This window comes from Panthera tigris, chromosome B3 (genome assembly GCF_018350195.1).
Source record: "Panthera tigris isolate Pti1 chromosome B3, P.tigris_Pti1_mat1.1, whole genome shotgun sequence".
Taxonomy (NCBI): domain Eukaryota; kingdom Metazoa; phylum Chordata; class Mammalia; order Carnivora; family Felidae; genus Panthera; species Panthera tigris.
The window spans coordinates 962,303-988,328 of NC_056665.1; the positions used below are offsets into that span (position 1 = coordinate 962,303).

Sequence of the window (26,026 nt, forward strand, 5' to 3'; positions counted from 1 at the left end):
TCCCCGCAGCCCGGGCCTCTGATGACGAACCCGGCGCTCTGGGCACGCGCCCATCCGAGGGCAGCCTTGGCTGGGAGGCTTGTGTGGGGGTGATTGGCAACAAAGCCGGAAAGTTAGTGGGGACAGGTCAGAGGTCCCCCCAAAGGATAAGCAGGGGGCGGAAGAGACAGCCCAGCATTTGTGCAGATTAACAGGCGTCACCTCACATTTGCAGAGCATCACAACTGGGGGCAGGAGGGGCGGTGGGGAGCCTGGAACACCCAAGGTCATGGGCCAGGTCACCTGCGTCTGGGCCAGCTCTCCCTGACTCCCCACAGCACAATCATGGCCATCTGCAGGTATCAGAGCTGGGGAGAGACCCCATTCCAGGAAAGGGGTGCAGCTCACAGGGCAGAAGGGCAGGGAACTGGAAAGCCAGACGTCGACTCCGAGGGAAGGTCTGGGGTCTCGGGTCCCCTCCCAAGCCCCATCCCCATCTTCCCCTCCCCCTTCCTGTGCTGGGTCCCCATCTTCCCCTCCCTGCTTCCTGTGCTGGGTCCCCAGCTCCTCCCTCCCCTGGCATCCCTGCCCAAGCCCAAGTCCCATCTGGGCCTCGAGTGTCCGTGCCCCAGACCCTGCCTTTCCCTCTGTAGTAGCAGCGGCCCCTGTTCCATGGGCTTTGTCCTCCACACGGAGCACAGACCAAGCCCCCTCCCACCTCTGCAGGCTTGTGGAAAGAGTGGCCTGCCCTCCCCCATCGTCCGCGCGGTCTCTCCTGCCCTCGCTCCGAGCCCAGGCCGGCCTGGGTCGGCCACCAGCGCCCACAGGACCTGGGTCCCTCTCGGGGGTCACCAGCTGGCTCCCACTTGCCCAATCGAGGGGACGCCTTTCCATCTGGCATCTTCTGATGTGACTTTCCGGCTGCCCTGGGTGTGGCTGGTCGGCGGGGTGGGTGCTGGCTGCTGTCACCGACTCAGGAGCCACACACAGGCGCTCTGAGACCGAAATGGGACAATGACAGCTTCCCCACAAGCCCCGAGAGACAGGAGGACCCCAAGAGGCCGTGGGTGGGGAACAGCTCTGCAAAACGGGCTGTGTCGGGGGTGGTGGGGCGCACCTGGTCCCCTGACGGTGTCCGAGGAGGCTCCCTCAGCTGAGCCCGAAGGCGGGAGGGTGTGGGGGGGCAGGGGGCAGCGGATCTGGGGGACACCCCAATCCAGAAAGCACAGCTGCGCCCTCGCCGGCCCGCCCCGTCTAAAGGTAAACGCTCTGTGAGGGGCGTCTGGTTTGCGGAACTATTTGATTCCAATGATTCTGTGCCTCCATTCCAAACATGAACGTTAGCCAGAATATTCGGTTTTAAAGTTTCTCCCACTTCCCGAGAGGCTCAGTCGACTTTACTCGCAAGGGGAATTGGGCCGGGAGCACGGAGGGGCCTCCTCATTCCAGGGAGACACGATCCAGGGAGTTTTTCCGCTTCGGAGCCGAGCGAGATCTCCCCTGCAGGACTGTCTGGGCGGCTTCTGCCTCCCTTCCTCCCTTATTCCCGCCTCCCCCCACCTCCTCCAGAGACGAGGTACTGAGTATCTCTTTGTGCAGCACCGTCCTTACGGACCCGGACTCGGGGCTGCAAGGGGGCTCGGGAAGCCCGAAAGACCAACCGTCTCATTTTATAAATGAAGAAACTGAGGCCCGGAGAAGGGATGGGACTCGCACCAAACGACAGTCACTTAGCGTGGAGGCTGGAGCTAGACGGGTCTGCACGTGCCCGCGCGGCCGTCGGCGGCACACAGCTCCCCTCCCGATGTGTGGGTGATGCACACGCGGGTGTTCGCGCACAGCTCAGAGGTGCCCCCCTCCCCCCCCCCCCCCCCCCCGACGCTGGGACGTCACATATGCAGGAGAGTACACAGTGTCCCTGCATGCCGTTCATACATCCCAGCGCTTATTTTTGTGTGTACAATGTATCTGTTATGTAAACAAAATATAAATAAGATACCGGCAGAAATACTTACTACCAGATATAGCTGCGGGAGGCCGTCAGGCTCCCTCTTATACACACACACACACATGCACACACACACACACACACGATGTATTAGACTTGGAGCTAACTACAGCTCAGGGTCTGTAGTCTCCCCCTAGTTACACAGCGGAGAAGCAAGTCGGGCCTGGTGCATAAGCCCTCCTAAGCCCCAGGCCCATAAATCGGGTGGGCTGCTACCCCTCTCCCTCGGTCACGTTAACTGACACACGACACAGCTGGCGGGAAGATGGGGAGGGTGTCCAGGTGGGCCTGACCTAATCACTTGAACCATTTAAAAGGGAGTTTTCTCTGCTGGTCACAGAAAAGGCAGGTCAGAGATTTGGGACTGCATAATTATTATTATTATTATTTTTTAAACATTTATTTATTTTTGAGACAGAGAGAGACAGAGCATGAACGGGGGAGGGGCAGAGAGAGAGGGAGACACAGAATCGGAAGCAGGCTCCAGGCTCCGAGCCATCAGCCCAGAGCCCGACGCGGGGCTCGAACTCACGGACCGTGAGATCGTGACCTGAGTTGAAGTCGGACGCTTAACCGACTGAGCCACCCAGGCGCCCCAAGGGACTGCATAATTAAAATTTGAGGTTTAACATGCATAGAACGGAGACCGCAGACCCTAAGTGCGAGGTCTGAGTGGTTTTGATCAGTGCGTGCCTGACCTGGGATAAAAGAACGTTCCCATCACCCGGGAAGTTCCCTCACGTCCCTTCCCAGCCACCCCCCCACCCCCAACTACTGTCCAGATTCCTTCACCACACGTTAGCTCTGCCCGTTTTAGGAGTTCACGTAAGTTGGGGTGCCTGGGGGGCTCAGTCGGTTGAGCGTCCGACTTCGGCTCAGGTCATGATCTCACGGTCCGTGAGTTTGAGCCCCGCGTCGGGCTCTGTGCTGACAGCTCGGGGCCTGGAGCCTGCTTCTGATTCTGTGTCTCCCTCTCTTTCTGCCTCTCCCCTGCTCAAGCTCTCTGTCTCTCAAAAATAAATAAAAACATTAAAAAGATTTAGAAGTTCACGTAACTGGAATCACACGGTGTGTATTATTTTGTGTCTGGCTCTGTTTCCTTTGACTTTGACGTTGATCCGTTTTGTTACGCGGGTTTGTGGTGGCTTCCTTTCCATCACGGAGCGGTATTCCGTCTAGTGGATGCTCCGGGGCGTGTCTGTATGTCTGTCTGCTGATGGACACCCGGGCTGTTTCTAGTCTGGGGACCATCACGCACAAAGCCGCTAAGGACATTAGCACGCGAGACTTCTCGTGGGCACTTCTGTTCCTCCCGGACAAATACCAAACGGTGGCATTGCTGGCCGTACAACAGTCCTGACAATTTCTAAGTTGCTAATTTTTAGGCAACGGCCTTCCGATTTTCTAAAGTGGCTGAGCCATTTCCCGCGCCTGCCCGTGTGTGTGAATGATGGGGCCCCACCCTGGTCCAGCATCTGCCACCTCAGGCTGTCGTTTCTTCCAGGCTGGACTCCACACACAGCAGCGTCTCCCTGTCTCTAAAACACTTCTGTATTAATTGATTTTCTAAGTCAGCGTAATCCTGCTCATCAGAATGTACAACGAATCAGAATTCTCTAACCCTTCAACACTTAGAGACCCTGCTCTTGGTTCTAGGTCAGTGTCGGGGAGACTGACGTCCCCCCCCGAGTCTCTCGGAGTCTGGCTTCTTCCCACGTGAATCCGTCCTCCCCAACACTGGCAATTTCCACTCAAATCCGTAGCTCTAATCGTGTCACTCCCCTGGTGTAACACCTTCCATAGCTCCCACTGTTCACAGAGTAAAAGCCAAAAACTTCGGCTGGGTGTTCAAGACTGGGTATGGCTGTCCACCTTCCAACACCCGCACTCGGTGTCTTTACTGTTTCTGGAAGTCTCCTACATCAGTGTCTTGGCGGTGGGGCTGGGGGCCAAAGTCCTCACAGTTAAACCCATTAGATACGACCCTAGTCCTCCAGCTCAGGTCGCGCGTCACCCTATTTCCAGCTTCCTCCAACCCCTGCAAATAGAAGTAACATCTCTTTTGCGTGGTGCCTCGTCCCTACCACAGCTGTCAGGTACCAGAGCTAGTTGTGAATGTGTCTAATGTCTTCCTGACTGGACCGTGACATCCCTGGGGGACACCTGTCTGCCCAGCACCACACTCGGAGCCTGACTCTACAGGTTCATGTGTGAGAACCTGGTCTCCACTGCTGGACACTCCTTGAGGACAGGGCTGGAGATGGCCTGACCCCAAAGTCAACGTCAGTGCTGTGGCAATAAAGGGTTTCTGGTCAGCTCACTTGTTCCAGAGCTCAAGGAAGGGCCCTGGTATCCATCCATCCACCCATATACCCACTCACCTACCCAATCACCCCTCCACCCACCCACCGTCCATCCATCCATCCATCCATCCATCCATCCATCCATCCAATCATCCTTACATCTACCCACCTATCCATCCTTCCATCCACTCATCTATCCATCCACCCACCCACCATCCATCCACCCACCATCCATCCATCCACCCATATACCCACCCACCTACCCATTCATCCATCCACCCACCATCCATCCATCCATCCATCCATCCATCCAACCATCCATTCACGTATTTATCTATCCACCCATATACCCACCCATCTACCCCTTCATCCATCCATCCACCCACCAACCATTCATCCACCCATCCATCCATCCATCCATCCATCCATGTATCCATCCATCCACCCATATACCCACCCACCTACCCATTCATCCACCCATCCACCCACCCACCATCCATCCACCCATCCATCCACGTATCCATCCATCCACCCATATACCCACCCACCTACCCAATCATCCCTCCACCCACCCACCGTCCATCCATCCATCCGTCCATCCACATATCCATCCACCCACTCATATACCCACCCACCTACCCAATCACTCCTCCACCCACCCAACGTCCATCCATCCATCCACCCATATACCCACCCACCTACCCAATCATCCCTCCAACCCACCCACCGTCCATCCATCCATCCGTCCATCCACATATCCATCCACCCACTCATATACCCACCCACCTACCCAATCATCCCTCCACCCACCCACCGTCCATCCATCCATCCATCCATCCATCCATCCAATCATCCTTACATGTACCCACCTATCCATCCATCCACCCACCACCCACCCATCCACCCCCAGCTGTCTATGGATCCACCATCACTCATACTTTAAACACATCCGCTAATCACCCATCCACCCTCCATTCATCTTTCACAAACTCAACATCCAATCTCCCATCCACCCTCTATCCATTCGTTCACCCCTGCCTTCTTCCAATCCACCTTGCTGAGCACTTGCTTAGGCCTCTATAAGTCTTGGGGATGTTGGATCGCTTTTGGTCTCTGCCTTCAGGACCTTGCATGTAATAGGCAGACAGATACAGAAACACACTTCTCTCTACTGAGCCATAAAAATCACCTGTTGGGAGGGGTGAATCCGGTTGTCCCTGCCCTCGGACAGTATTCAGCTCTGCCAGGGGACTGTCAGCTGTGGAGCCACACGCCAGACCACAAGCCTGTCACCTCTCCAGGACCCAAAAGATTCAATCCAGCGTGGAGCCCCACTTTCTCTGCAGCATATATTAGAGCCCTTTGCTTTTGTCCCCATCTGGCTCCTGGGGCACCCGAGGGAGCTACAGACCCGGAGCTTCGGGGCTCTGAGGGGCGCCCCCTCCCAAGAGGCCTTCCCTTAAGGCTCCTTCTCCGCTCCCCTCCTTTCCGCGCCCTCCCACTCCGGGGCCTGGGTTTGCTCTAGACGGGGTCCCTGGGCTCTGCCTCTTCTGCCAGGACCGTGGGGTGGGTGAGACATACCTGGCATGAGCGATGGCTGCCACCCACTCGTCACAATCCTTGGCGTCCTCTGTCCTCAGCTCCAGGGCTTTCTGGTTCTCGTGGCTGAAGTTGACCGTGAAATAATGCTGCACCGAGAAGAAGATATCTCTGATTACCAGGTGTCCACAGAAGCAGCCACGTCTGCTGCTATCAGTCTGTTTCGCAAAGTGCCTGCTGCCACATCAGCCGGGCCCAGACTCATGATGTTAACAGACCCCATGCTTTGGATATTGTGAGAAGCAAGCGGGGGGCCCCCAAAGTCCCGTTTGCCAACAAACTGCAGAAAAGCCACTTTTCAACCGCCAGGTATGCTGGGAGGACGGCAGAGGAAACCCACGAGAGCACCCCCTGGGAAGTGGGTGCCCGCTGGGTGCAGCGTGCCTCGATTCACTGCACGGAAGTGTACCAAGCACTCTTCTGGTGCTGGGGTTACAGCGGCGAACAGACAGGAGCGGCCCCAGGAAGCACCTCTGTCGGGTGTAGGGGACTTGGAGGCGGGTCAAGCTCGCGGCCCGTCCCTGGGCTCCTGGGAAGCGGAGGAACCAACAGCGGACCCATGTCTGTTATGTTGTTGGACAAGCTAAAGTGCGTGAACCCCCAGAACAATGCCCGGGACCCTCGCGAGCACAACTGCCACAGCCACACTCACTGCTGTATGGAGGTGACAAGGGGCTGTCCCCTGATCGGTCCAGAGACAGCAGGAGGGCTGCCCAGCGCTGGGGCCCTGGTCCAGGAGTGACGGTCGCTAGACGCAGAGTGTGGGGGCGGCACAGACGTCTGCGCCTGGTGTGCTGGGGCGGGAGGGGCGGCAGGAACAGGGATGCCGGAGGCAAGGGGGGCAGGCGGCAGGGTCCGGGTGGCGGTGCCCAGCAGGGGGATGGGCTGGGAGGACGTCGCCAGGACGACACTCAGGTCTTTGGCTGGAGCGACTACAGGTGGGGGGGCCACAGAGGGGGAGGGGCAGGATAAGGGGCAGGTTTGGGGGGTCGGGGTGGGGCGGGAGGGACCCGCAACCGAGGTGCGATGCGTAAACTATTTTTAGCCTCTGCTGACATTTCCTGTATTTCTGTTAAGGGTCAGTCTGGGTGGCAGCCAGGGTGTGCCTGTGCGTGCGTGCCTGTGCGCGTGCGTGTGTGTGTGTGTGTGCGTGTTGTTGCACACTCCATGTCTCTCACTTGTTTCCTAGGAAACAGACAACTGGGGCTGTGGAAGGAACTGTCAGCTGCAGCCTCGAATAACTGAATTCGGAAGGGTGGGCACGCCCCCCACCTGCCCCCAGGGAGAAGCAGGTGAAGAAGGAAGGCAGCCACAGGTGGTTCTCGAGAGACGGTGAGCACCCCCAGGTTGTCCCCCCACGATCTCACGGAGTCCCACACTCACCAAGGGGGTGAACCTGAGGCACAGAGAGCTCAAGCCACTTGCTCAAGGCCACACAGCTGGAAAGCAGAGAAGCCAGGAGGACACACAAGCTGGGGCCTGGCGCTGGGTGTAGAGACGGAAAAGCTACGCAGCTTATAGGCGGGTGAGATTCGGGTCCTAACTCAGAAACGGGGGACGGACAGGGTGGGTCTCCTTGGGTCCCCAGGGGGGATGTTCTGGAGCTGGATGGGCCCACCGATGGGACCAGGCCCTGTTCCCAGGGCAAGAGTGGTCTCCTTCCCCGCCAAGCCGCTGGGGTGGGGGGGGGGGTTGTGGACCTGCCCGGGGAGGGGCCGGGTTGGCAAAGCCCCGGGAGCCGGGCCCCCAGAGCTGCGGGCAGTGAGGGGTTTGGCTGAGGCCCCTCTCCCCTAACAGCGGCCTCTTCCCGATCGGCCCAGCTTAGAGAACACTCGGCCGCTTGCCAGCCTGGGTACCGTGACCCCCGCCACCCCCCTCAGCAGGGAATTAGCCGCGAGGAAGCTCCCGGGCCTGAACCCAGGCCACCACAGACGCCTCTGGAGCCATGCGGATGCTCGACTCTCTGCCCCTCGGAGAAGGGTCTGTCCCCAGAGACTTCCTCCCCACGCCGTCCCGTCACCTCCACAGCAAGGGGCTAGCATACCCCTCATGTACTCAGCCTCTGTGAGGCCTCGCCTCTGTCACCCCTGCTCCGGGTGAAGTCGCGTGGCCGTGGCCAGTCTCCTAACGCGGGTCCCGTGCGTCTTGTCTTTGGAGACCCTGTCTAGACCCTGAGTGACCAAGCAGCGGCCGGTGGAGGGCTGGGCGTGGGGGCCTCAGGGGCGGGCACAGCCCAGAATCTTCACCGTGTCTCCTAACAAGCAGGCCCGGGGCGCCTTCGGGGCAGAGGCCGAAGGGCCTGCTGCGCGGGCAGCCTGGGGAGCCTCAGCTGGAGGAGGGAGAGCCAGCGGAGAGCACGGCCTCCCTGGGCCACAGCCCCTGGGGTAAAGCACACCGCCCCCATGTCACAGGGAGCGGGGGCTTGCCCGAGGCCCCCTCCGGGACACGGCTGCTCTCGGCCGGCGATGCTTCTGCGGCCCCGGCTGCAGAGTAAGTGGCCCAGGGGACGGGAGAGCAGTGCGGTCCCGTGTGCCCACCAGCCTCCCCCCTGACATTGGCTTATGCGGCCACGTGGCCCCGGTGACCAGCAGCCAGTGCTCACCAGGGGACGGTAGACTTGCTCCCAGCAACCTGAGTCATCCCCAGTCCTGACTCCGGGCGGCTCAGGAACCAGACTGTGCTCCACGTGGGGCCTGGGGGGCGGGGGACACAGACAAGGATGGGGACAGAGTGGAGACAGCGATGGAGGGAGACGGAGAAGGGAGGCAGGGACGGAGACACAAAGCGGACAGGGGCAGTAAAATCCGCTGGGAAAGAATGAAGCCCCCACGCTGGTGAGCTCCAGGTTCCGGGAAGATGCTAGTAAGAAAGGAATCTGGAGAACCGAGCAAGGCTGAACGAGGGCCTAGGCCGCGCGCAGACAGACCCAGTAAACCGCCAGCGGTGTGGTGCCTGGAAGGAGGCCGGTCCCAGGCAGGTGCGGCCAGGGTGGCCCGTGGGTGTGCAGGCGCCTGCGACACGGTGACCGCCCTCCCTCGGAGGGGCTGCGGTGGGAGGCGTGATGTGGCTCCCGCAGGGGGGCGCCGGGCCGCAGTCCAGGGCTCCCCCGTCATCCGGCGTTCTCTCCAGGATTGGGAGGGGCACGCCCCAAGTTAAGGGACAAGTGGCCTCCTGGGAGAGAATGGGCACCGGACGTGGAGCCTGACCCACCGTGCGGCTCGGGGCCGCTGGGCCCCTTCCTCTGTCCTGCTCGGGCTCTCATCCGCGATGGGGGGCGCGGTGCTGGGTGGACGAGCTGGGCCGTCTGTGTCTCTGAGTTCCGTGATCTCCCTGTACACGTGCACCATCTATGTCTCTGTCCTCATGGACGTGTGCCTGCCCATCTGCTGGGTAGGGGGGAGGAGGGCACAGCCCGGCTGGAGGTGAGTGTTCTGCATCTTTCCTGGAGCTCAGGACAGGCCTGGGCCGGCTCCCGGTCTCCCCGTACAGCCCGTGGGAGGCCCTGGGGAGGCTCTGGCCTGGCGCCCTTCTGTCCCGCTCAGGTGTGTGGCCCAGGTGTGGCCTGGGGGCCTAGGTGTGGCCCCGTGTCTGCCAGGACACACACAGAGCGCCAGGTACTTGTCTGGATCTCGGCCTGGCCGGGTGGGGGTGTCTGCTAGGCCCCCGTCCTTCTGTCACTGAGGATGGCGTCCCCCTGAGGCCCCTCCTTCCAGAGGGTCTCACGCCTGACTGACTCACGGGCCGTGCACTGCTCAAGGCCGGGGCCGGGGTTGGCTACCTTCCTCTGGGTACTCCGGAGCCCCACACAGAGTCTGGTACCGAGTAAGTGCTGACAAATGGCTGAGGAAGGAAAGGATGGACAGACACATGAAAGGGACATCCCGCTCCAGGGCTCTGATGATGTCTCCACAAGGCACCCTGCGGTCTGTGGTCCTCGTCCCCTTACTCTTATTAATATTCACGATAGGGGCGCCCGGGGGGCTCAGTTGGGTGAACATCCGACTTCGGCTCAGGTCATGATCTCACAGTCCGTGAGTTCGAGCCCAGCGTCGGGCTCTGTGCTGACAGCTCAGAGCCTGGAGCTTGCTTCACATTCTGTGTCTCCCTCTCTCTGCCCCTCCCCTGCTCATGCTCTGTCTCTCTCCCTCTCTCTCTCTCTCCTCTCAAAAATAAACATCAAAAAATTTTTAAAAACTATTCCCGATAATACTGCCAATATGCCCCCTGAGCACTTGCTCTGTGCCAGCCATTCTGCCTGGCGTGGCTGCATTTCTCAGGGGTCCGGGCCCTGGTGGGGAAGGCAAGACCCTGGGATGGGCACTGTGGGTGCTACAACTGTCCCTGTGCCCGCCTACTTCCCACTCTTCTCCACCTCCCCTGCCAGCACGGAGGGACGGGGCTGCTTCTCCAGGGGAAGCAGACCTCACAGTAGCAGCAAGGTTGGGAGAAGAGATCTCGGTGACGGGGTGAGAACAGCCGAAGTTAGGAATGCCCGGGGGTTTTTGAAGTGAGGGGAGGCCGTGGCCCCCGCTCCACTGAACCCAGCAGGTAGGCTTGATGTGTTCTGCCCCGACGTGTTCTGCCCCCACGTCCCCACCACAGATCTGTGCCCAGTCTCCACGGGGGTGTCCCCTGGATGTGTGGCTCTGGTGGCCGGGGGGCTTGCAGCTCTGGGCCCCACAGGACTGAAACAATCGGAGAGACGTTCCTGGCAGGCCACCTCCCCGGGGCACCGTGCAAACAGCAGACTGACACCCACCCCGGGCTTCCCGTGACCACCCCTTCAGGATGAGGAGAGAGCACTTTTGCCTAATACGTGGAAACCAACCCGGAGAGCCAGGCAAAATGAGGACACAGAGGAATACGTTCCCAAAGAAAGAACAAGATGAAACTCCAGTAAAAAAACCTTCGTGAGACTAAGACAGCTAATTTACCTGATAGAGGGCTCAGAGTAACAGTCCCGGAGAGGCTCACTGATCTTGGGAAGAGCAGAGGGACACAGTGAGAGCCTCAACAGAGAGAAAACACAAGAAGGCACCAAACAGGAGTCACGGAGGGAAGGATACAGTAACTCTGGACAACACACGAGGGGTTCAACAACACGGCGGACGAAGCGGAAGACAGGACCGGTCATCTGGAAGCCAGGCACACACTGGAAAAGAGCAGCAGGAAGATTGCTCAGGGACCCAGGGGATGACACCCGGGGGACGGTGTTTGGGTAGTAAGGGGCCCGGAAGAAGAAAGAAAGGGACAGAAAAGTCATTTGAAGAAATAACGGCTGTGAACGACCCTGACCTGGGGGAGGAAACACACATCCGGGTCCGGGAAGCCCAGAGAGTCCCAAGGAAGGTGACCAAAGGAGCCCCATACTGGGACACACTATGACGGAAACATCAGAAGTTAAAGAGAAAGAGGGTCCTCAAAGCAGCAAGAGAAATCAGCTTCTTACGTACAAGGGAAACCTCACAAGACTATGAACAGATTTTTCAGCAGAAACTTCGCAGGCCAGCGGGAGTGGCGGGGTATAGTCGACGTGCCGAGGGAAAAACCTTCCGCCAAGGACACGCCAGCCTGCAAGGTCGTCATTCAGAACTGAGGGGAGAGAACGTTCTCCACACTAGCAGAAGCCACAGGGGCTCGCCGCCACGGAACTGGCCAAGCAAGAGGCACTCGGGGGACTTCTTTGGGCTGAAAAGCAAGGGCGCTAGCGGGGAATGAGAGCACACGTGGGAGCACAAATCTCACGGTAAAGGTAGACGTGTAGTAAAGACGGCGGCTCAATCCCTTACAAAGCTGGAATGAAGGTTAAAGGCAAAAGCAGTAAAAATAACTACAACCACAACAACGAGGGAAGGGGTAAAAATAAAAAAGATGTGAAACGTGACATGAAAAGCCTAACACATGGGGGAGAGGGTGTAAAAATGTTAAGTTTTAGGATGTGTTCAAACTTAAATTGCTAGCTACTTAAACCAGACTGGGGTGCACACACACACACACACACACACACACACGGGCACACCTCATTTCACTGTGCTCTGCTTACTGCATTTTGCACTTTTGCATATTACAGGTCTGCGACAAGCCCACATCAGACAAGTCCATCGGTGCCATTCTCCCAACGGCACTTGCTCACTTTGGGTCTCTGTGTCACCTGTTAGTAATTCTTGCGGTATTTCAAGCTCTTTCGCTACTATTAATTTTATTGCGGGGATCTGCGATTATGACTCACTGAAAGCTCAGGAGAGAGTTAACATTGGTTAGAAATACTTTAAAATTTATGTAAGTACATTGTTTTCTCAGACATCGTGCTATCGCACATGTCCAAGAAATAATAAACTGCAGGACGGCGTAGATGTAACCTTAACATGCCCTGGAAAACCAAAAAATTCATTTGACTCGCTTTATCGCAACATTCACTTTATCGCCATGGTCCGGAACCGCACACGCAGTATCTCCAAGGTGTGTCTGTAGGCTGATGTATGTAGGTCACATGGTAACCACATAACGTAACACTATAGAAAGGCGTCAGACCACAAGGGAAGGGGGCAAGAAGAGAAGGAGGAACAGAGAGGAAATATGAGATGTGCAGAAAATAATGAACAAAATGGCAACAAGTACATACCTATCTGTAAGTACCACAAACAAAAAGGGACTAAATTCTCCAATCAGAAGACACAGAGTGGCTGAATCAATTAAAAAAAAAAAGACCCACCTATGTGCTCTCTATAACATGTAAGGACAGACAGATGTAAGGACACACAGACTGGAAATGAAGGGATGGAAAGAGATGCTTCATGCAAATGGAAACCAAAAGAAAGCTGGGGTAGCTACACTTACCTAACACAGAAGAAACTTGGAAACAAAGCCCATGATTACAGACACAGATGGGCATTACTGATGATAAACGGGTCAATCCAGCAAGAAGAGACAACATTTTAAATATTTATGTATGCAACATACGCTTCATAAACACATGAAGCAAATACTAGAGACTTAAAAAGAGAAATGCACAGCAATGCAGTTAACGGTAGGGGACATTAACACCCCACTTGCATCAATGGATACATCATCCAGACAGAAAATCAACAAGGAAACAATGGCCTTAAAGGACACATTAGACCAAATGGGTCTGATAGCTCTACACAGAACAGTCCATCCCCAAACAGCAGAACACACATTCTGGCCAAGTGCACATAGAACATTCTCCAGGAGAGACCATATGTTAGGCCACAAAACAAGTGTCAATGAATTTAAGATTGAAATCATGTCAAGCATCTTCTCAGACCACAATGGTACGAAACTGGAAATCGCTTGCAAAAAGAAAACGGGAAAAAACCACAAACGTGTGAAGATTAAACACAATGCTGAACGACAAATGTTTCAATGAAGAAATAAAAAAAAAAAAAAAACCCTTGAGGTGAATAGAAGCGAAAATGCAACATATCAGAATCTACAGGATCCAGCAAAAGCAGTTTTGGGAGGGAAGTTCGTAGCGATGCAAGAAATAAGAAAAAGCTCAAGTAAAGAATCTAACTTTACACGTAAAGGAACTAGAAAAAGAGTAACAAAACCCAGCAGTTGTAGGAGGAAGGAAATAAAGATCAGAGCAGAAATAAACGAAATTGAGACTAAAAAAACAATAGTAAAGATCCATGAAAAGAAGAGTTGGTTCTTTGAAAAGACAAATAAGACTGATCAACGTTTAACTAGACTCAGTAAGAACAAAGGAGAGAGGACTCAAATAAAATCAGGAACTTTCGAAAGAGAGAAGTTACAACTGATACCACAGAAATACGAGGGATCGTAAGAGACTACTATGAACAATTATACACCAACAAATCAACAACTTAGAAAATTGTGTAAATTACGAGAAACATAGTCTTCTAAGACTGAATCATGAAGAAACAGAAAATCTGAATGGGTCAGTTACAGGAAGGAGATTGAATCAGGAATCAAAACCCCCCAACAGGCAAAAGTTGGGACCAGAAGGCTTCACTGGTGCATTCCACCAAACATTCAAAGAGGATTTATTTTTTTTTCAACGTTTTTTTTTTTTTTTTTTTTTTTTTTTGGGACAGAGAGAGAGACAGAGCATGAACGGGGGAGGGGCAGAGAGAGGGAGACACAGAATCGGAAACAGACTCCAGGCTCCGAGCCATCAGCCCAGAGCCTGACGCGGGGCTCGAACTCACGGACCGCGAGATCGTGACCTGGCTGAAGTCGGACGCTTAACCGACTGCGCCACCCAGGCGCCCCTAAGAGGATTTAACACCTATCCTTCTCAAACTCTTACCAAAGAATTGAAGAGGCGTGAATGCTTCCAAACTCATTTTCCCAAGCCAGCATTACCCTGATGCCAAAAGCAGACAAGGACGCCATCGAAAAAAGAAAGTCACAGGCAATGTCCTTGATGAGCATACATACAAAAATCCTCAACAAAACATTAGCAAGCTGAATGAACAACACATTGAAAGGATCATGTACTGCGACTGAGTGCGATTCATTCCAGGGATGCAAGGATGGTTCGACATCCACAAGTCAATCAGTGTGATAGAGCATGTTAGCAAAATGAGGAATAGAAATTACATGATCATCTCAATAGATGTAGAAAAAACACTTGAAGAAATTCAATATGCATCTATGATAAAAACTCTTAACAAAGCAGGGTTAGAGGGAATATATCTCCACATGACACAAGCCACATGTGAAAAACCCACAGCTAACATCATCCTCAGTGGTGAAAAACAGCTTTCCCCGAGGGTCAGGAGTGAGACAGATGTCCACTCACCACTTTTAGTCTACACAATGTTGGAAGTCTCAGCCTCAGCAACCACACAAGGAAAAGAAGTAAAAGGCATCCGAGTTGATACGGAAAAAAATAAAACGTTCGCTATTTGCAGATAACATAATACTCTATATAGAAAACACTAAAGACTTCACCAAAAAATTACTAGAACTGATAAATGAACTCAGCAGAGTCGTAGGATACAAAATCAATGTACAGAAATCTGTTGCATTTCTGCACAGCGATATTAAAACAGCAGAAAGAGAAATTAAGAAAACAACCCCATTTACAAATTGCACCAAAAATAATAAAATACCCAGGAATAAACCTGACCAAAGAGGCGAAGACCCATATTCTGGAAAGTATAAAACGCTGAAGAAAGAAACTGAGGACGACACAAGGAAATGGAAAGACGTTCCGCGGTCTCGGATGGGAGACTTAATACTGTTAAAATGTCCACATACCCAAAGCAATCTATAGATTCAATGCAATTCCTCTCAAAACTGCGATGCCATTTTTCGCAGAAACGGAACAACCAATCCTTAAATTCGTGTGGAACCACGAAAGATCACAAGTCGCCGCAGCGGTCTTGAGAAAAAGGAAGCTGGGAGCATCACGCTGGCTGATTCCAAACCGTATTAGAAAGCTGTGGTGATCCCAACACTACGCTATCGGCATGAAGGCGGACATGCGGATCAATCAACAGAAGGGAGAAGTAAACCCATGCTCACGTGGTCAATTGATCTACCACAAAGGAGGCAAGAATGTGCAATGAGAAAAAGCCTCTTCACCAAACGGTGCTGGGAGAACCGGACGGCCACGTGCAAAAGAATGACACTGGACCACTTTCTTACACCACACACAAAAATAAACTCAAAACAGATTAAAGATCTACATGTGAGACCAGAAACCATAAAAATCCTAGAAGAAAATGTAGTCATGAAGCTCTTGACTTCACTCTCAGCGGTGTGTTTTTGGATCTGACTCCAAAGGCAACGGGAATAAAGGCAAAAATAAATAAACGAATTGTGATTATTTTTATCACAATAAAAAGCTTCTGCACAGGGGTGCCTGGGGCTCTGTCCGTTAGGCGTCAGACTCTTGATTTCGGCTCAGGTCACGATCTTGTCATTTGTGGGATCGAGTCCCCTGTGTCAGGCAGACCCTACTTAAGATTCCCTCTCTCCCTCTCTCTGCCCCTCCCCTGCTCGTTCTCTTTCCAAAACCACAAAGAGATACCACCTCACACCTGTCAGAATGGCGAACATCAACAACACAGGGAACAACAGGTGTTGGCGAGGACGCGCAGAAAGGGAGCGCTCGCGCACTGTGGGTGGGAACGCAGACCGGTGCAGCCGCCGTGGAGACCGGTGTGGAGGGTCCTCGGGTTGGAAAAACAACGACCCTACCATCCGGCAACTGCACTTCTGAGTAGTTATCGGAAGGAGACAAAGTCACTGATTCCAAAACCCACCCGCACCCCCACATTCACGGCAACGTCACGTACGGCGGGCAAGACACGGAAGCCACGTCGGTGTCCATCAAAGGATGAACGGATAAAGAAAAGTGGAACCTAAAAAACCAACCAAGCCAAACCAAACTCCCAGAAAAGTAGAGAACGGACTGGTGGTCACCAGAGGTGCCGGGGGAGGGGGGTGGTGGGTGGTTTGGGGGCCCAGCCCGGTTCCACCGCAGCAGCCTGGACAGGGAGCTGGGCTGCGTCCCGCCGGCATGTTCCAGGAGGAGCCCGCCTCGTCGCTCGCGGGGCTGGGAAGCCATCACCTCCCTGCTGTTCTGTGATCTTCTCTCCGTTTCTCTGCCTCTATCTATTGTCCTATCCGTGCACCTCTCTGCCCCTTTCTCGCTGGGTCTGTCCCTGCCCCTTGGGTCTCCACCCTCCCCGGGTCCCTCTCCCACACCTCTCTGCCTCCTTCTGCAGGGAAGGTGAGGTCGGCTGGCCGGGGCTGCAGGAAGGAGCACCCCGCACAGCTCCCCTCTTGGTCAGTTCCTCCCTCTCAGGCTGGTGACAGGCTGCGGTCAGATCAGGGGCTCCCCGTTTCTCTCCTCCTGGTGCAGAAGTCTGGACACATGTGCTCTGCCTCTGCCTCACTCTCTGCTCCCTCAGCTCCTTTCTGGCTCATTCGGGTGGGTTTGGGACAGGCTTTCCGGATCCCGGAGCAGTATGGTCTGCGGTTAGGGCGCGGGCTGGGCGAGGGAGGGTTCACCGACCTGCTCTGGCTCAGGTCCCAGGATCCACGGGGTCAGTGGGACCAGCCCAGCTCACCGGAGTCTTCCAGAACCAGGATGTCCTATCCCCAACTACCTGAGAAGCTCACGCGGCTGGCAGTCTAGAAGGGAGCTGGGTGTTTCTGGGGTTCTGGATAAACACTGCCAACATCAGCCTTTTCTAGGGAGGAACAGTGACCCCGGGGACCACCGAGCTCTTAAGATGGTCCCACAGCCTCAGATGGTGTCGGATCCAAGCTCAGACAGACCTCAGGTCGGCCCTGACAGCTAGAACCACCCCTGGGCCTTCCCAGAGAGACAAGGCCAAGCAGAGGCCAGAGGTGGGCCCCACAGAGTTGCAGGGTGGACGGCACACGTACTGGGGCCAGGGGCCCACTGGGACGTGACCAGGACCACACGTCAGGCACACCCAGAATGGTGCCCGACCAAGCAGGACCAGTTTGGGGCTTCCCAAAGTCTGAACTCAACCAGAATAATACGTGGGCCTCAAAATGACCACAGGGCAGGACCCGCGTCACACCTACCACGACAACGTGACCACGTGGGACGGATCCCTCTACAGAACAGCAGCATCGTTCTGGAATCAGCGGTGGGGACACCCCAAAGCTTTCCGGTGCGATGCAGGGCCACACGTGTGGCTTCCCCGGGACGCCGTGTGGGGAGGGGTCAGTACTCACACATTACACGTCATCGAGGATACGGGATAAACTCAGACACAAAGCTGGGGCCTCCTCTGGGAGGAGGATTCTGTACAGAATCTTAACAGGTCTCACGGGAGCTGCCGGAACAGACCCACAGGTGCCATGGAGGCGAACCTGCCACTGGACCACACTTGACCTTGTTACGGAAGCAGGCTCGATGAGCGACCCCGGGAGCGTCCAGAGCTGCAGGGAAGGGCCCAGAAGTCCACGCGGGGGCCTCCACATCCAGGACAGACCAGAGCGTCCCTAGACCTGAAGAGGCGGGCACCTTGACTTGAAGGTTGTGATGGATCCAGAAACACTCTGAGCCTCAAAGCCAGACCGTTACAACAGCTCCAGGATTCTTTCAGGGGCCTTACCACGTCCAGGGGCTTTGCCCACCCAATGGCTCCCACTGCCTGCTCGCCCTCGGGGGCTGGGTTTACTTCTCATCCTGCCCAGGCACGGTGTTCCTGGCGTCCTCAGGCCTGGGTCACAACCTTCTACCATCCAGGGCGGCTGAGCAGACAGGAGCTCCCGGCAGCTGGGGGTGGGGTGGCTGGCAGGGCCCCCGCCTCCAGCTTTCTCCGCCGTCCAGGACACCCAGCAGGACGCCCAGCTGGCGGGCAGAGTGACCACTGCCCCACGCTGCCCCCGACCAAGGGGCTCCCGAAGGACAGACCTCCAGTGCCGACCACGGGAGTCCTGGGCCAAGCAGGACGGAGGGTCACCCCCCCCAGATGGCAGGGCCGGGCGCGTCTGGCGGTGCTCAGAGCCGGGGGACACGGGGCAGCCTCTTCTCTCTCACGGGAACACAGGCGCCACAGGGGCACACAGGTGGTATCCATCGTGGGAAACAAAGTTCTCCCGCGTTCACTCTCTGCCCGCACACTGGTCACCTCACGGCTGTCGATGACAAACGTGAAAGGCCTTCAGAAGGCCTGCTGCTCTTTGGACCCAGAGCTTAGCTCGTCTCTTTCCTGCTCATTCTGCAATGCCAGGCGCTCCCACAATCCCTCTTCTCCCCCCGCAAAGCCATTATCAGCCTGCACTGTAAGGGTTAAATTGTACTGTAAAGCTAACGCTTAGCTTGAAAGATAACAACTTTGTTCTGACACTGAAGGTCAAAAGATAACAGCCTTGCTTTTACTCTTGTAAATCATACTTCACACTCTTGTGAATCAGGCTTATCAATGAAGGAAACAAAACCTCAAAAAAGAGCATCAGAGACAAGGGCAAGGAGATCCACTGGTTGCAACTTAGCGGCAGAAAGTCTAAAATAATCACCTCATTCGATAACTGTTTCTGACTCATCTGGCAACTGTTTCTAACTCATCTGGAAACTGTTTCTCTGTTCTGTTCCCAGATAATGATAAAACAATGTGATCGGCTTTAAAAACTCTGTACCCCGGCTGTTCGGGGCCACACTCTTGTCAAGAGTGTTGGTCCCGATGGGTCGGCCACACTCTTATCAAGATTGTTGGTCCCGATCGGTCAGCCTTGCCTCTTAGCGACACCGGCAACAAGTGCGTGGAGGTCCAAGGTCGAACCTGCAATAAACGACCCTTGCCGCTTGGCTTTGACTAACGACTCTGGTGGTCTTTTGTGGGAGGTTTCAGAACTTCGGGCATAACATTTGGAGGTCCCACCGAGATTTCCCCCGAGCCCACCAGACTTCTGGTCAACGGGTCGTATCTGATTCCGATCGATCGGTAAGTAAGCCGGCTCTAACGTTCTTCCTTTTCTCTGATCTGTGTTTTTTCTCTGGAGAACCGGTTCTGTCTGGAAGCTGGTGTGACCCTGGCGGACGCGCTATAGGGCACCCAGCCGGGGTCAGTTGGAGACGTCCACTGACACAGGGGGCCTTTCTGGCCCATCGGGGGGGCCTTTTTGGCCCATCAGGACTCTTTTCTGTGGGCCACTCACGCCCAACGCGCTTGCGAGTTAACCACTTTCACTTTCTCTACGGACGTCCAGTTTCTCTGTATAAATTAGTCCAGAGTGCTAAGAAACATCTCCGGGCGCCTGAAAAACCAGTAGGCATGCCCATTGTTACCCGTGTCCTGATGTGATGTGTGTCTGTGTGTCTGTCTGTTGAACTGACTGGAATGATTGTTGGGAGTCAGGGGCACGCGCCTGACTTGCCCTATGTGTAGTCCCACGGCATAAGCTACGGGATTCGAGTGGGCTCTAACTCGATTTCCGCGGTGATCCTCATATGGCTTAAGGCGGTCAAAATTTTTGATCCAAGCAGGGGGTTTACACCTGCCCGCCTATGCTAAGAGGCACCTAAGTTCCCGCGAGGGACGCAGACGGGCGAGTACTTCTGTGTCAATCTAAATGTATTGTCACCCCTGGGCCCTTATAATTACCGCCATCCTAATCATAAGGATGATTAGGCTGCCTTTGAGTACTAAAAGCCTGTACTTTAGGGCTTGTCTTTTTTTTTTTTTTAAGTTTGTTTATTTTTGAGAGAGAGAGAGGGGAAGGAGCAGAGAAAGAGAGAGAGAGAGGGAATCCCAAGCAGACTCTGCACCATCAGTGTGAAGCCCGACCCGGGACTCAAACTCACGAACCATGAGATCATGACTTGAGCTGAAATCAAGTTGGCCGCTTAACCAACTGAGCCCCCTGGGCGCCCCTGTGATGATGGCTTTGTAGTGGTCTTTCCGGGAGAGCGGAGAGGCTCATTCTGGGCCACGCACACTCAGGCCCCTCCTGAGACCTGTTAAAGCAGGACCAGGGGCAGAGGGTCCGGGCAGGGGGATGGGCTTGGGGTGGCTAGTCTCGATGTCCACCCAGTGCTGGGAACCCCGAGGGGGCAATGCCCCGGCAGAAGCACTGCCCCCGCTGCCCGCCCCTCGCCCACGGGGAGCGCAGCCCTGGGGCGGCCGTGGGCAGGTGCTCCAGCGGTCACACCCAGGGTGTCAGGTGTTTGCAACGGTGACGTGGAGAGGCAGCTGATGAGCTGTGCATGGTGACCGCCAAGAGCCAGAGAGAAGGCACAGAAGGAAACAAGTGTCTCAGAGAGAAGCGGGGACAGGGACTGGGTAGCGAGGGGGCTGGGCAGAGGCGTGTTCCCGGTCCAGGCCACGGAGGCCGCACACAGGTTTTCTCCGAGGCTCCACGGGTCACCACGGTGGCTCTTCCAACAAAGTCCTTCCCTTTGCTTAAGCTGATCTGAACAAGCTCCTGTTTCCGCTAAACGATTCCTGACCAAGACATGCCCCTGGAGCTCGGCATTGTGCCTTGGCCTTGGCACAGAGCAGCCTCCATTTGCTGAATGGGTGACCGAACACATCTGTCACACATCTGTCACCGTGGCACGGGAGCCAGGCTTATTAATTACCAGCAAAGCCACAAGGCAGGTGACACTGTGCTCCCCAGGCTTGGGCGGCGGGGCTGGCCGTAAGGGGTGGGGCACTGGCCTTTCACGACGGAAGTCCTTGGTTCTCGGGGACCCCCGGAGGCCTACTCACATCGTAAAGGCCCCACGCAGTCCTGCGGCGAAGGATATTTCCTGGAACTTACGCCACCATGGAACCCTTTGGTTTTCAGATTCTGAAGATCGATCAGATCGTTTTCTCTTTCACAAAACGGGGAAGGTTATCGCCCACCTCACAGAGATAATGTGAGAGTTCGTGGTTCATAAAAGTGCTTAATAATGGGTTTCGAACCAATCAAATCCTTTGCAAGTCTAAGCGGGGGGTCTAATCAAACTACTGGTGGCAAGTTCCCAGGAAACACACATGCGTGTGCGTTCGCGAGCTGTGCGACTGCAGCCTCCAAAACCCCCTGGAATCTGTGACTGTGACCTTATTTGAAAATAAGGTCTTGGGGCGCCTGGGTGGCTCAGTCGGTTAAGTGTCTGACTTCGGCTCAGGTCATGGTCTCACGGTTTGAGTTCAAGCCCCACGTCGGGCTCTGCGCTGACAGCTGGGCAAAGACACACAGGGAGAAAGCCAAGTGAAGACACGGGCAGAGGTCAGAGAGCTGCGTCTGTGGGTCAAGGAGCACCGGGGGCTGCCAGAAGCCATCAGAAGCTGGAGGAGGTCAGGGAAGTTCTTCCCTGGGACGTCCGAGGGAGCAAGGCCCCAACTTCAGACCGCTGGCCTCCAGAGCCCTGAGAGCCCACAACTGTTGTTTCAAAATAAAAAATGCCCACCCTGATCCCAAACCCCCCCTGCGCGAGTGCGTACTCGAGAGGCTTGGGGGTCACGAACCCAGGGGTCGCAGGTGTGCCAAGGTCGAGCAGGCAATGGCTGGCGGCCCGTGCAACACTCCGCTTCCCATCTCTTCTCATTCCTGATATTCAGCTGGCCAGCAAGGGTCTCACTCTGGAATCTCCAGACGCTGTGCCTTCCCCCATCCCGTGCCACGCCCTGCTTCGAGGCTTCAGCTCCGCCCACGTGGACCACTGAAGTGCCCCCTGTGCTCCCCCTGGCCCCGGTCTCCATCCTGCTTGGCCAGAGCCCAGACCCACTGCTTGCCCCCTGCTTCTAGCTGAGCGACGGAGGCACCGTTCCTGCTCAACTCTGCTGCCCTGTCCCCCAACAGGTCCTGGCTCATCCCTCCCGCTCCTCCTTCGGGATTGTGGTCCAGCTGGCCCCGGGCCTCGGCCGGACCTCTCTGCTGGATGCTGCTTTTCCCGGTCCAGAGGGGGCTGTGCCGGAGAACCCCGAGTATTCTCGTGCACATGTGTGTGCGTGTGTGGACACGCCCTGGCCTGGATCCCCCCCCCCCGCCGCATAAGGGCCGTCCATCCAGGCTCCCCCTCAGGTCCCTTCCATACCTCTCATGGTCAGACTTCCCAGGGAAGCCGCCCTGTTCCCCGGCCCCTGCAGGGAAAGGTCCTGTCCCACCCGGGCCAGGTCTCCCCGGAGTGTCCTCGGCTCCCCCCAACCCCCACTGCTTCTGCGGCACAGAACTCGCTCCTCAAATGCTGGCTGCTGCCCCAGCCACGCCAGTCTCGTGCCCGCCACACGGCACTCCACCAGTACAGCTTTCCCGAGCGGGCCTGCTCACTGGAAGGACTGGCCTCCCCGGGCCGGCGGTGCTCCCGCATCACTCCTTGGACCGACCAGCTGTCCCGCTCCTGATGCCCCGCCCCGTCCCATACGGCTGGAGAGGGGTCTGGATCCTGCCCCTGCTCCGAGGGGCCTCGGAGCTATCCAGCTGGAATCCTCCCAGGGCCTGGTTAACGCACCGGGCTCTGCCCGGTCCCCGGGCCACGTGTCTGTCTCAGGCCCCTTCCAGCTCCCGCCTCCCATGGGGCTTGGGCTGTGTCCCCGAGGCCCTCCCCAGCCGGGACTGAGGCCCGCTGTTGCCGACACCTCACGGCTCACTGCCGGCCCGGCCAGAACGGGGATGAGTGGCTACAGGGCCGGCCCCCCTCAGAGTCAGCCTTGAACTAGGCGGTGCTCAGCCCGAGGCCTGGGGCCCGTGTCAGCCTCCACGACCCTCTACTGCCGGGTGGTCTCTGTCTGAAGCTACTCCTGCCCGAGGAGCCAGGGCCACGGAGGTCCTGCGTGGCTGGTCCGGCACGAACATCTTTCAGTCCATCGCCACCCCCCCGCAGACCCGTCCCGGCCTGGCCCTGCCACCGACCAGATCTCAGGACGTTTGCCGAATTCAGGAACAGGCTCCAGTGTGGCATTGGCCTCCGTCAGGAACCCGGTGGGAAACTTCTTGGGGGGAAGGGCCGGCTCAGTAGCCGGGCACACAGGCCTCAGGGGGCCCCTACGGCCTCCACGGGATGTCCCACGGCTCCCTTCCTGCCCGAGCTGCCCTGCTGCCCCCCGGCTGGGCTCCCACAGACCCGGGCTCTGCTCTGCACCAGCACTGGCCCCCCCTTGTGCTGCCGCTGTCTACCGGAGGCGGGGGGGGGGGGGGCTCCTCACTGGACGGTGGCCCAGGACGCAGGCCCTTCCTTCTGTCCCGTCCTCCTGGCCCCAGGCAGCACGGGCCTGGCTCCCAGGAGGCACCAGCAACTCTGCGGAACAGAACGCCACTTCTGCTTCTAGAATTCTCTTCCTCATTACTTCAGGGGAAACCCGGTGGCCAAAGTGCTTCTCCTGGCGCCTGCCTAGGGATGACGGTCACTGAGCATCAGGAAAAGGGGAGGCCTGGCCCGGACCTGCCCCTGCAAGTGTGAACCCACCGGGCTGAGCCCGGCTTCCGCCTCCTGCCGTTACGCCCGCCGTGAGGCGCCTGGCCTTCCCCCCGCTGCTGGGAATGTGTGTGAGTGGGAACTGTGTGTCGCGGATGCTCTGGCTGCACCCAGGCAGACGGCCTGCGGGACACAGCGGCTGGAGGCAGACGGCGGGGACACCGGAGCTCCGCCCGCAGGCACAGGAGGCCGTGACACTTGCCTGCTGCCGCTGGGCTGAGCCACGTGACTTGCCTGTCCACTGAGCTGAGGCCAGAGCGGGTCACTCCTGGGGGGGGTGGGTGTGACCGCCCTCCCCTCGGCTGGGTGGCCGCGGGGGCAGGAGTCAGCACGAATCTCCATCAGCCTGGGCCCCCAGTGATCACGGCGCCAGGCGCACGGGGCGGGAGAGGCACCGACAAGAGACACACGTTCCCGCGTTCACGCAGATGGCGGTCGTTACGGCAGCTGAGCGCGGCCCGTCCTGACTAGCGCACGGCCCGGAGGCCACCCCCACGTCCCGGTGAGGGGGGACGGCAGCCTGGACCGGAGCTGGGGGAGGCAGACGCCAAGTGGGTGGGTGTGAGACGCGCAGGGGGCAAGATGGACAGGGCCGGGGTGGCCAGCAGGGATGGAACGAGCTCCCGCGGGCATCGCTCCCCGTCCCCGCACCGGGGACAGACTTGCCGAGACCTTCCCAGAAGCGCCCAGGCTCTCCGTGTGAAGAATTCCCACCCATCTTAATATCCGGGCTCAGGGCCTGCTGTCCCTGGCTGCAAGCCCGTCAGAGCCGCCAGGCCCCGGGGTCGCTGCTCCGCTGAGCGAGAGGCTGGTCACGCAGGCGGAACCCGAAGCCGCAGCAGCCATCGCTTACTGACGAGACCCACTGGGCTGTGCCAGCGCTTTTCAAAGAGCCACTGGTCTAAGCCTCAGAGCAGGGGGCAGAGGGAGGCTCCATCACGGCCTCCACCTCACAGGCAGGCAGGCCGGGGCTCAGGGAGCGTGACCACCCCCAGCTACGAGGGGGCAGAGCCTGCAGGAACGCCGGTCCGCGCGGCTCGAAGCCCGTGGCTACCACCTAATGCTGCCTCCCTGCCTGGGCGGGGTGGCTCGTCCTCAGCGAGCCAGCTGACGACCGGGCTCTGCATCTGAGGGGCTGTGTGCCCCTCTCTGGGGAGGGGGTGGGCATGCCCACTGCACCACAGGTGCCCACGCGGAGGCGTCTGGGCCCCTCCCGGGTCCACGTGTCCCCGGAGCTCCCGCATACACATCGGGGGGCTGAGTCCCGTTCTTGGCTGTGTGTACATGGGCGCCGGCTCCGGGCTCCCACGGGCTCCGGGGAGACCGGACCGTGGGATGTGGACGCCTGTCTTGGCCTTGACGCTCGTGGGATTCGAATTGCGAGGCTCCCACCCAAGCAGAAACAGAAGCTGCTTCGTAGAAGTCACCGGAGCGACAGTGACATATTTTCACTTGCTGCTGATTCTTTTTCTTGGCAGAGAATGGTAAACTCCACCACCGCCCCCGGCCCAGGCCTGTGTGCTGAGCGTGGCGGAGGGCTCAGGTCCCGGAGGCAGGCGGGCGAGGGGCCCGGGTCCGCCTGCCGGCTCTGCCGCACGCTCTCTGTAATCCCGAGGGAGTCCCTGACGTCTCTGAGCCTCAGTTTTGTCGTCTCGAGAATGGGTTAGCAGGGGCTGCTGAGAGGACTCAGCAGGGACCGGACGTGAAACCGCACCCTGGTGCCCGGCACGGATCGGAGCTGCTCCGCGAACCGTGTTCCCCACTCTCCTGTGCTCGCTGGTCTAGCGTTGGGAAGCGCTCGGCGACAAGGTCACCCACGGCCGAGTCCACGTTCACTCCACGCGAGCGCTCAGGCCACAGAGCGCTGCCTTTGGGCGAAGATGAAACTTCCTGAAGCCACTAATAAAGAGGATGTTTCACGTGGGCCCCTACCACGGACACTGGTTAAAAGTGGGGCTGCTCCCTCTGGTGAGGGCTGTGGCCCCCACTCCACTGCCCTGATGGTGGTCACCGAGGGTCCCTGCAGAAGCCCCAGGGCTCCTCAGATGGCAGGGAAGCCGTAGGTTAGGGGCCGAGGAGAGGGGCCTGTGTGTCGCGTCACAGTCACCGGGTGCACAGGAGGCTCAAACCCGACCTCCGCCCTCGGGCCTTGACAAATGCTCCGGGCCCCGGTCCTCCCTCCACGAGGGTGCAGTGACAGAACTCTCTTGGAAGCGTCAGGAACCGAGCTGTGGGTGCGGGCACCCCGGCAAGTCG

At 57.3% G+C, this 26,026-nt stretch overlaps 1 protein-coding gene across 8 annotated transcripts in view; it reads right to left on the bottom strand.

The window, feature by feature from the left end:
* RASGRF1 (Ras protein specific guanine nucleotide releasing factor 1) overlaps positions 1 to 26,026 on the bottom strand; it is a 102,575-nt gene that overhangs the window by 70,664 nt on the left and 5,885 nt on the right. For 5 of the 8 annotated variants that reach the window (XM_042987862.1, XM_042987865.1, XM_042987863.1 and 2 more), the window contains exon 2: positions 5,872 to 5,978. In XM_042987862.1, the coding sequence (XP_042843796.1) occupies positions 5,872 to 5,978 (107 nt within the window). Of the gene's footprint in view, positions 1 to 5,871; positions 5,979 to 17,445; positions 17,496 to 17,598; positions 17,621 to 23,208; positions 23,231 to 26,026 lie in introns of those variants that run through there. The other 3 variants (XM_042987867.1, XM_042987868.1, XM_042987869.1) reach the window with 3 other exon arrangements.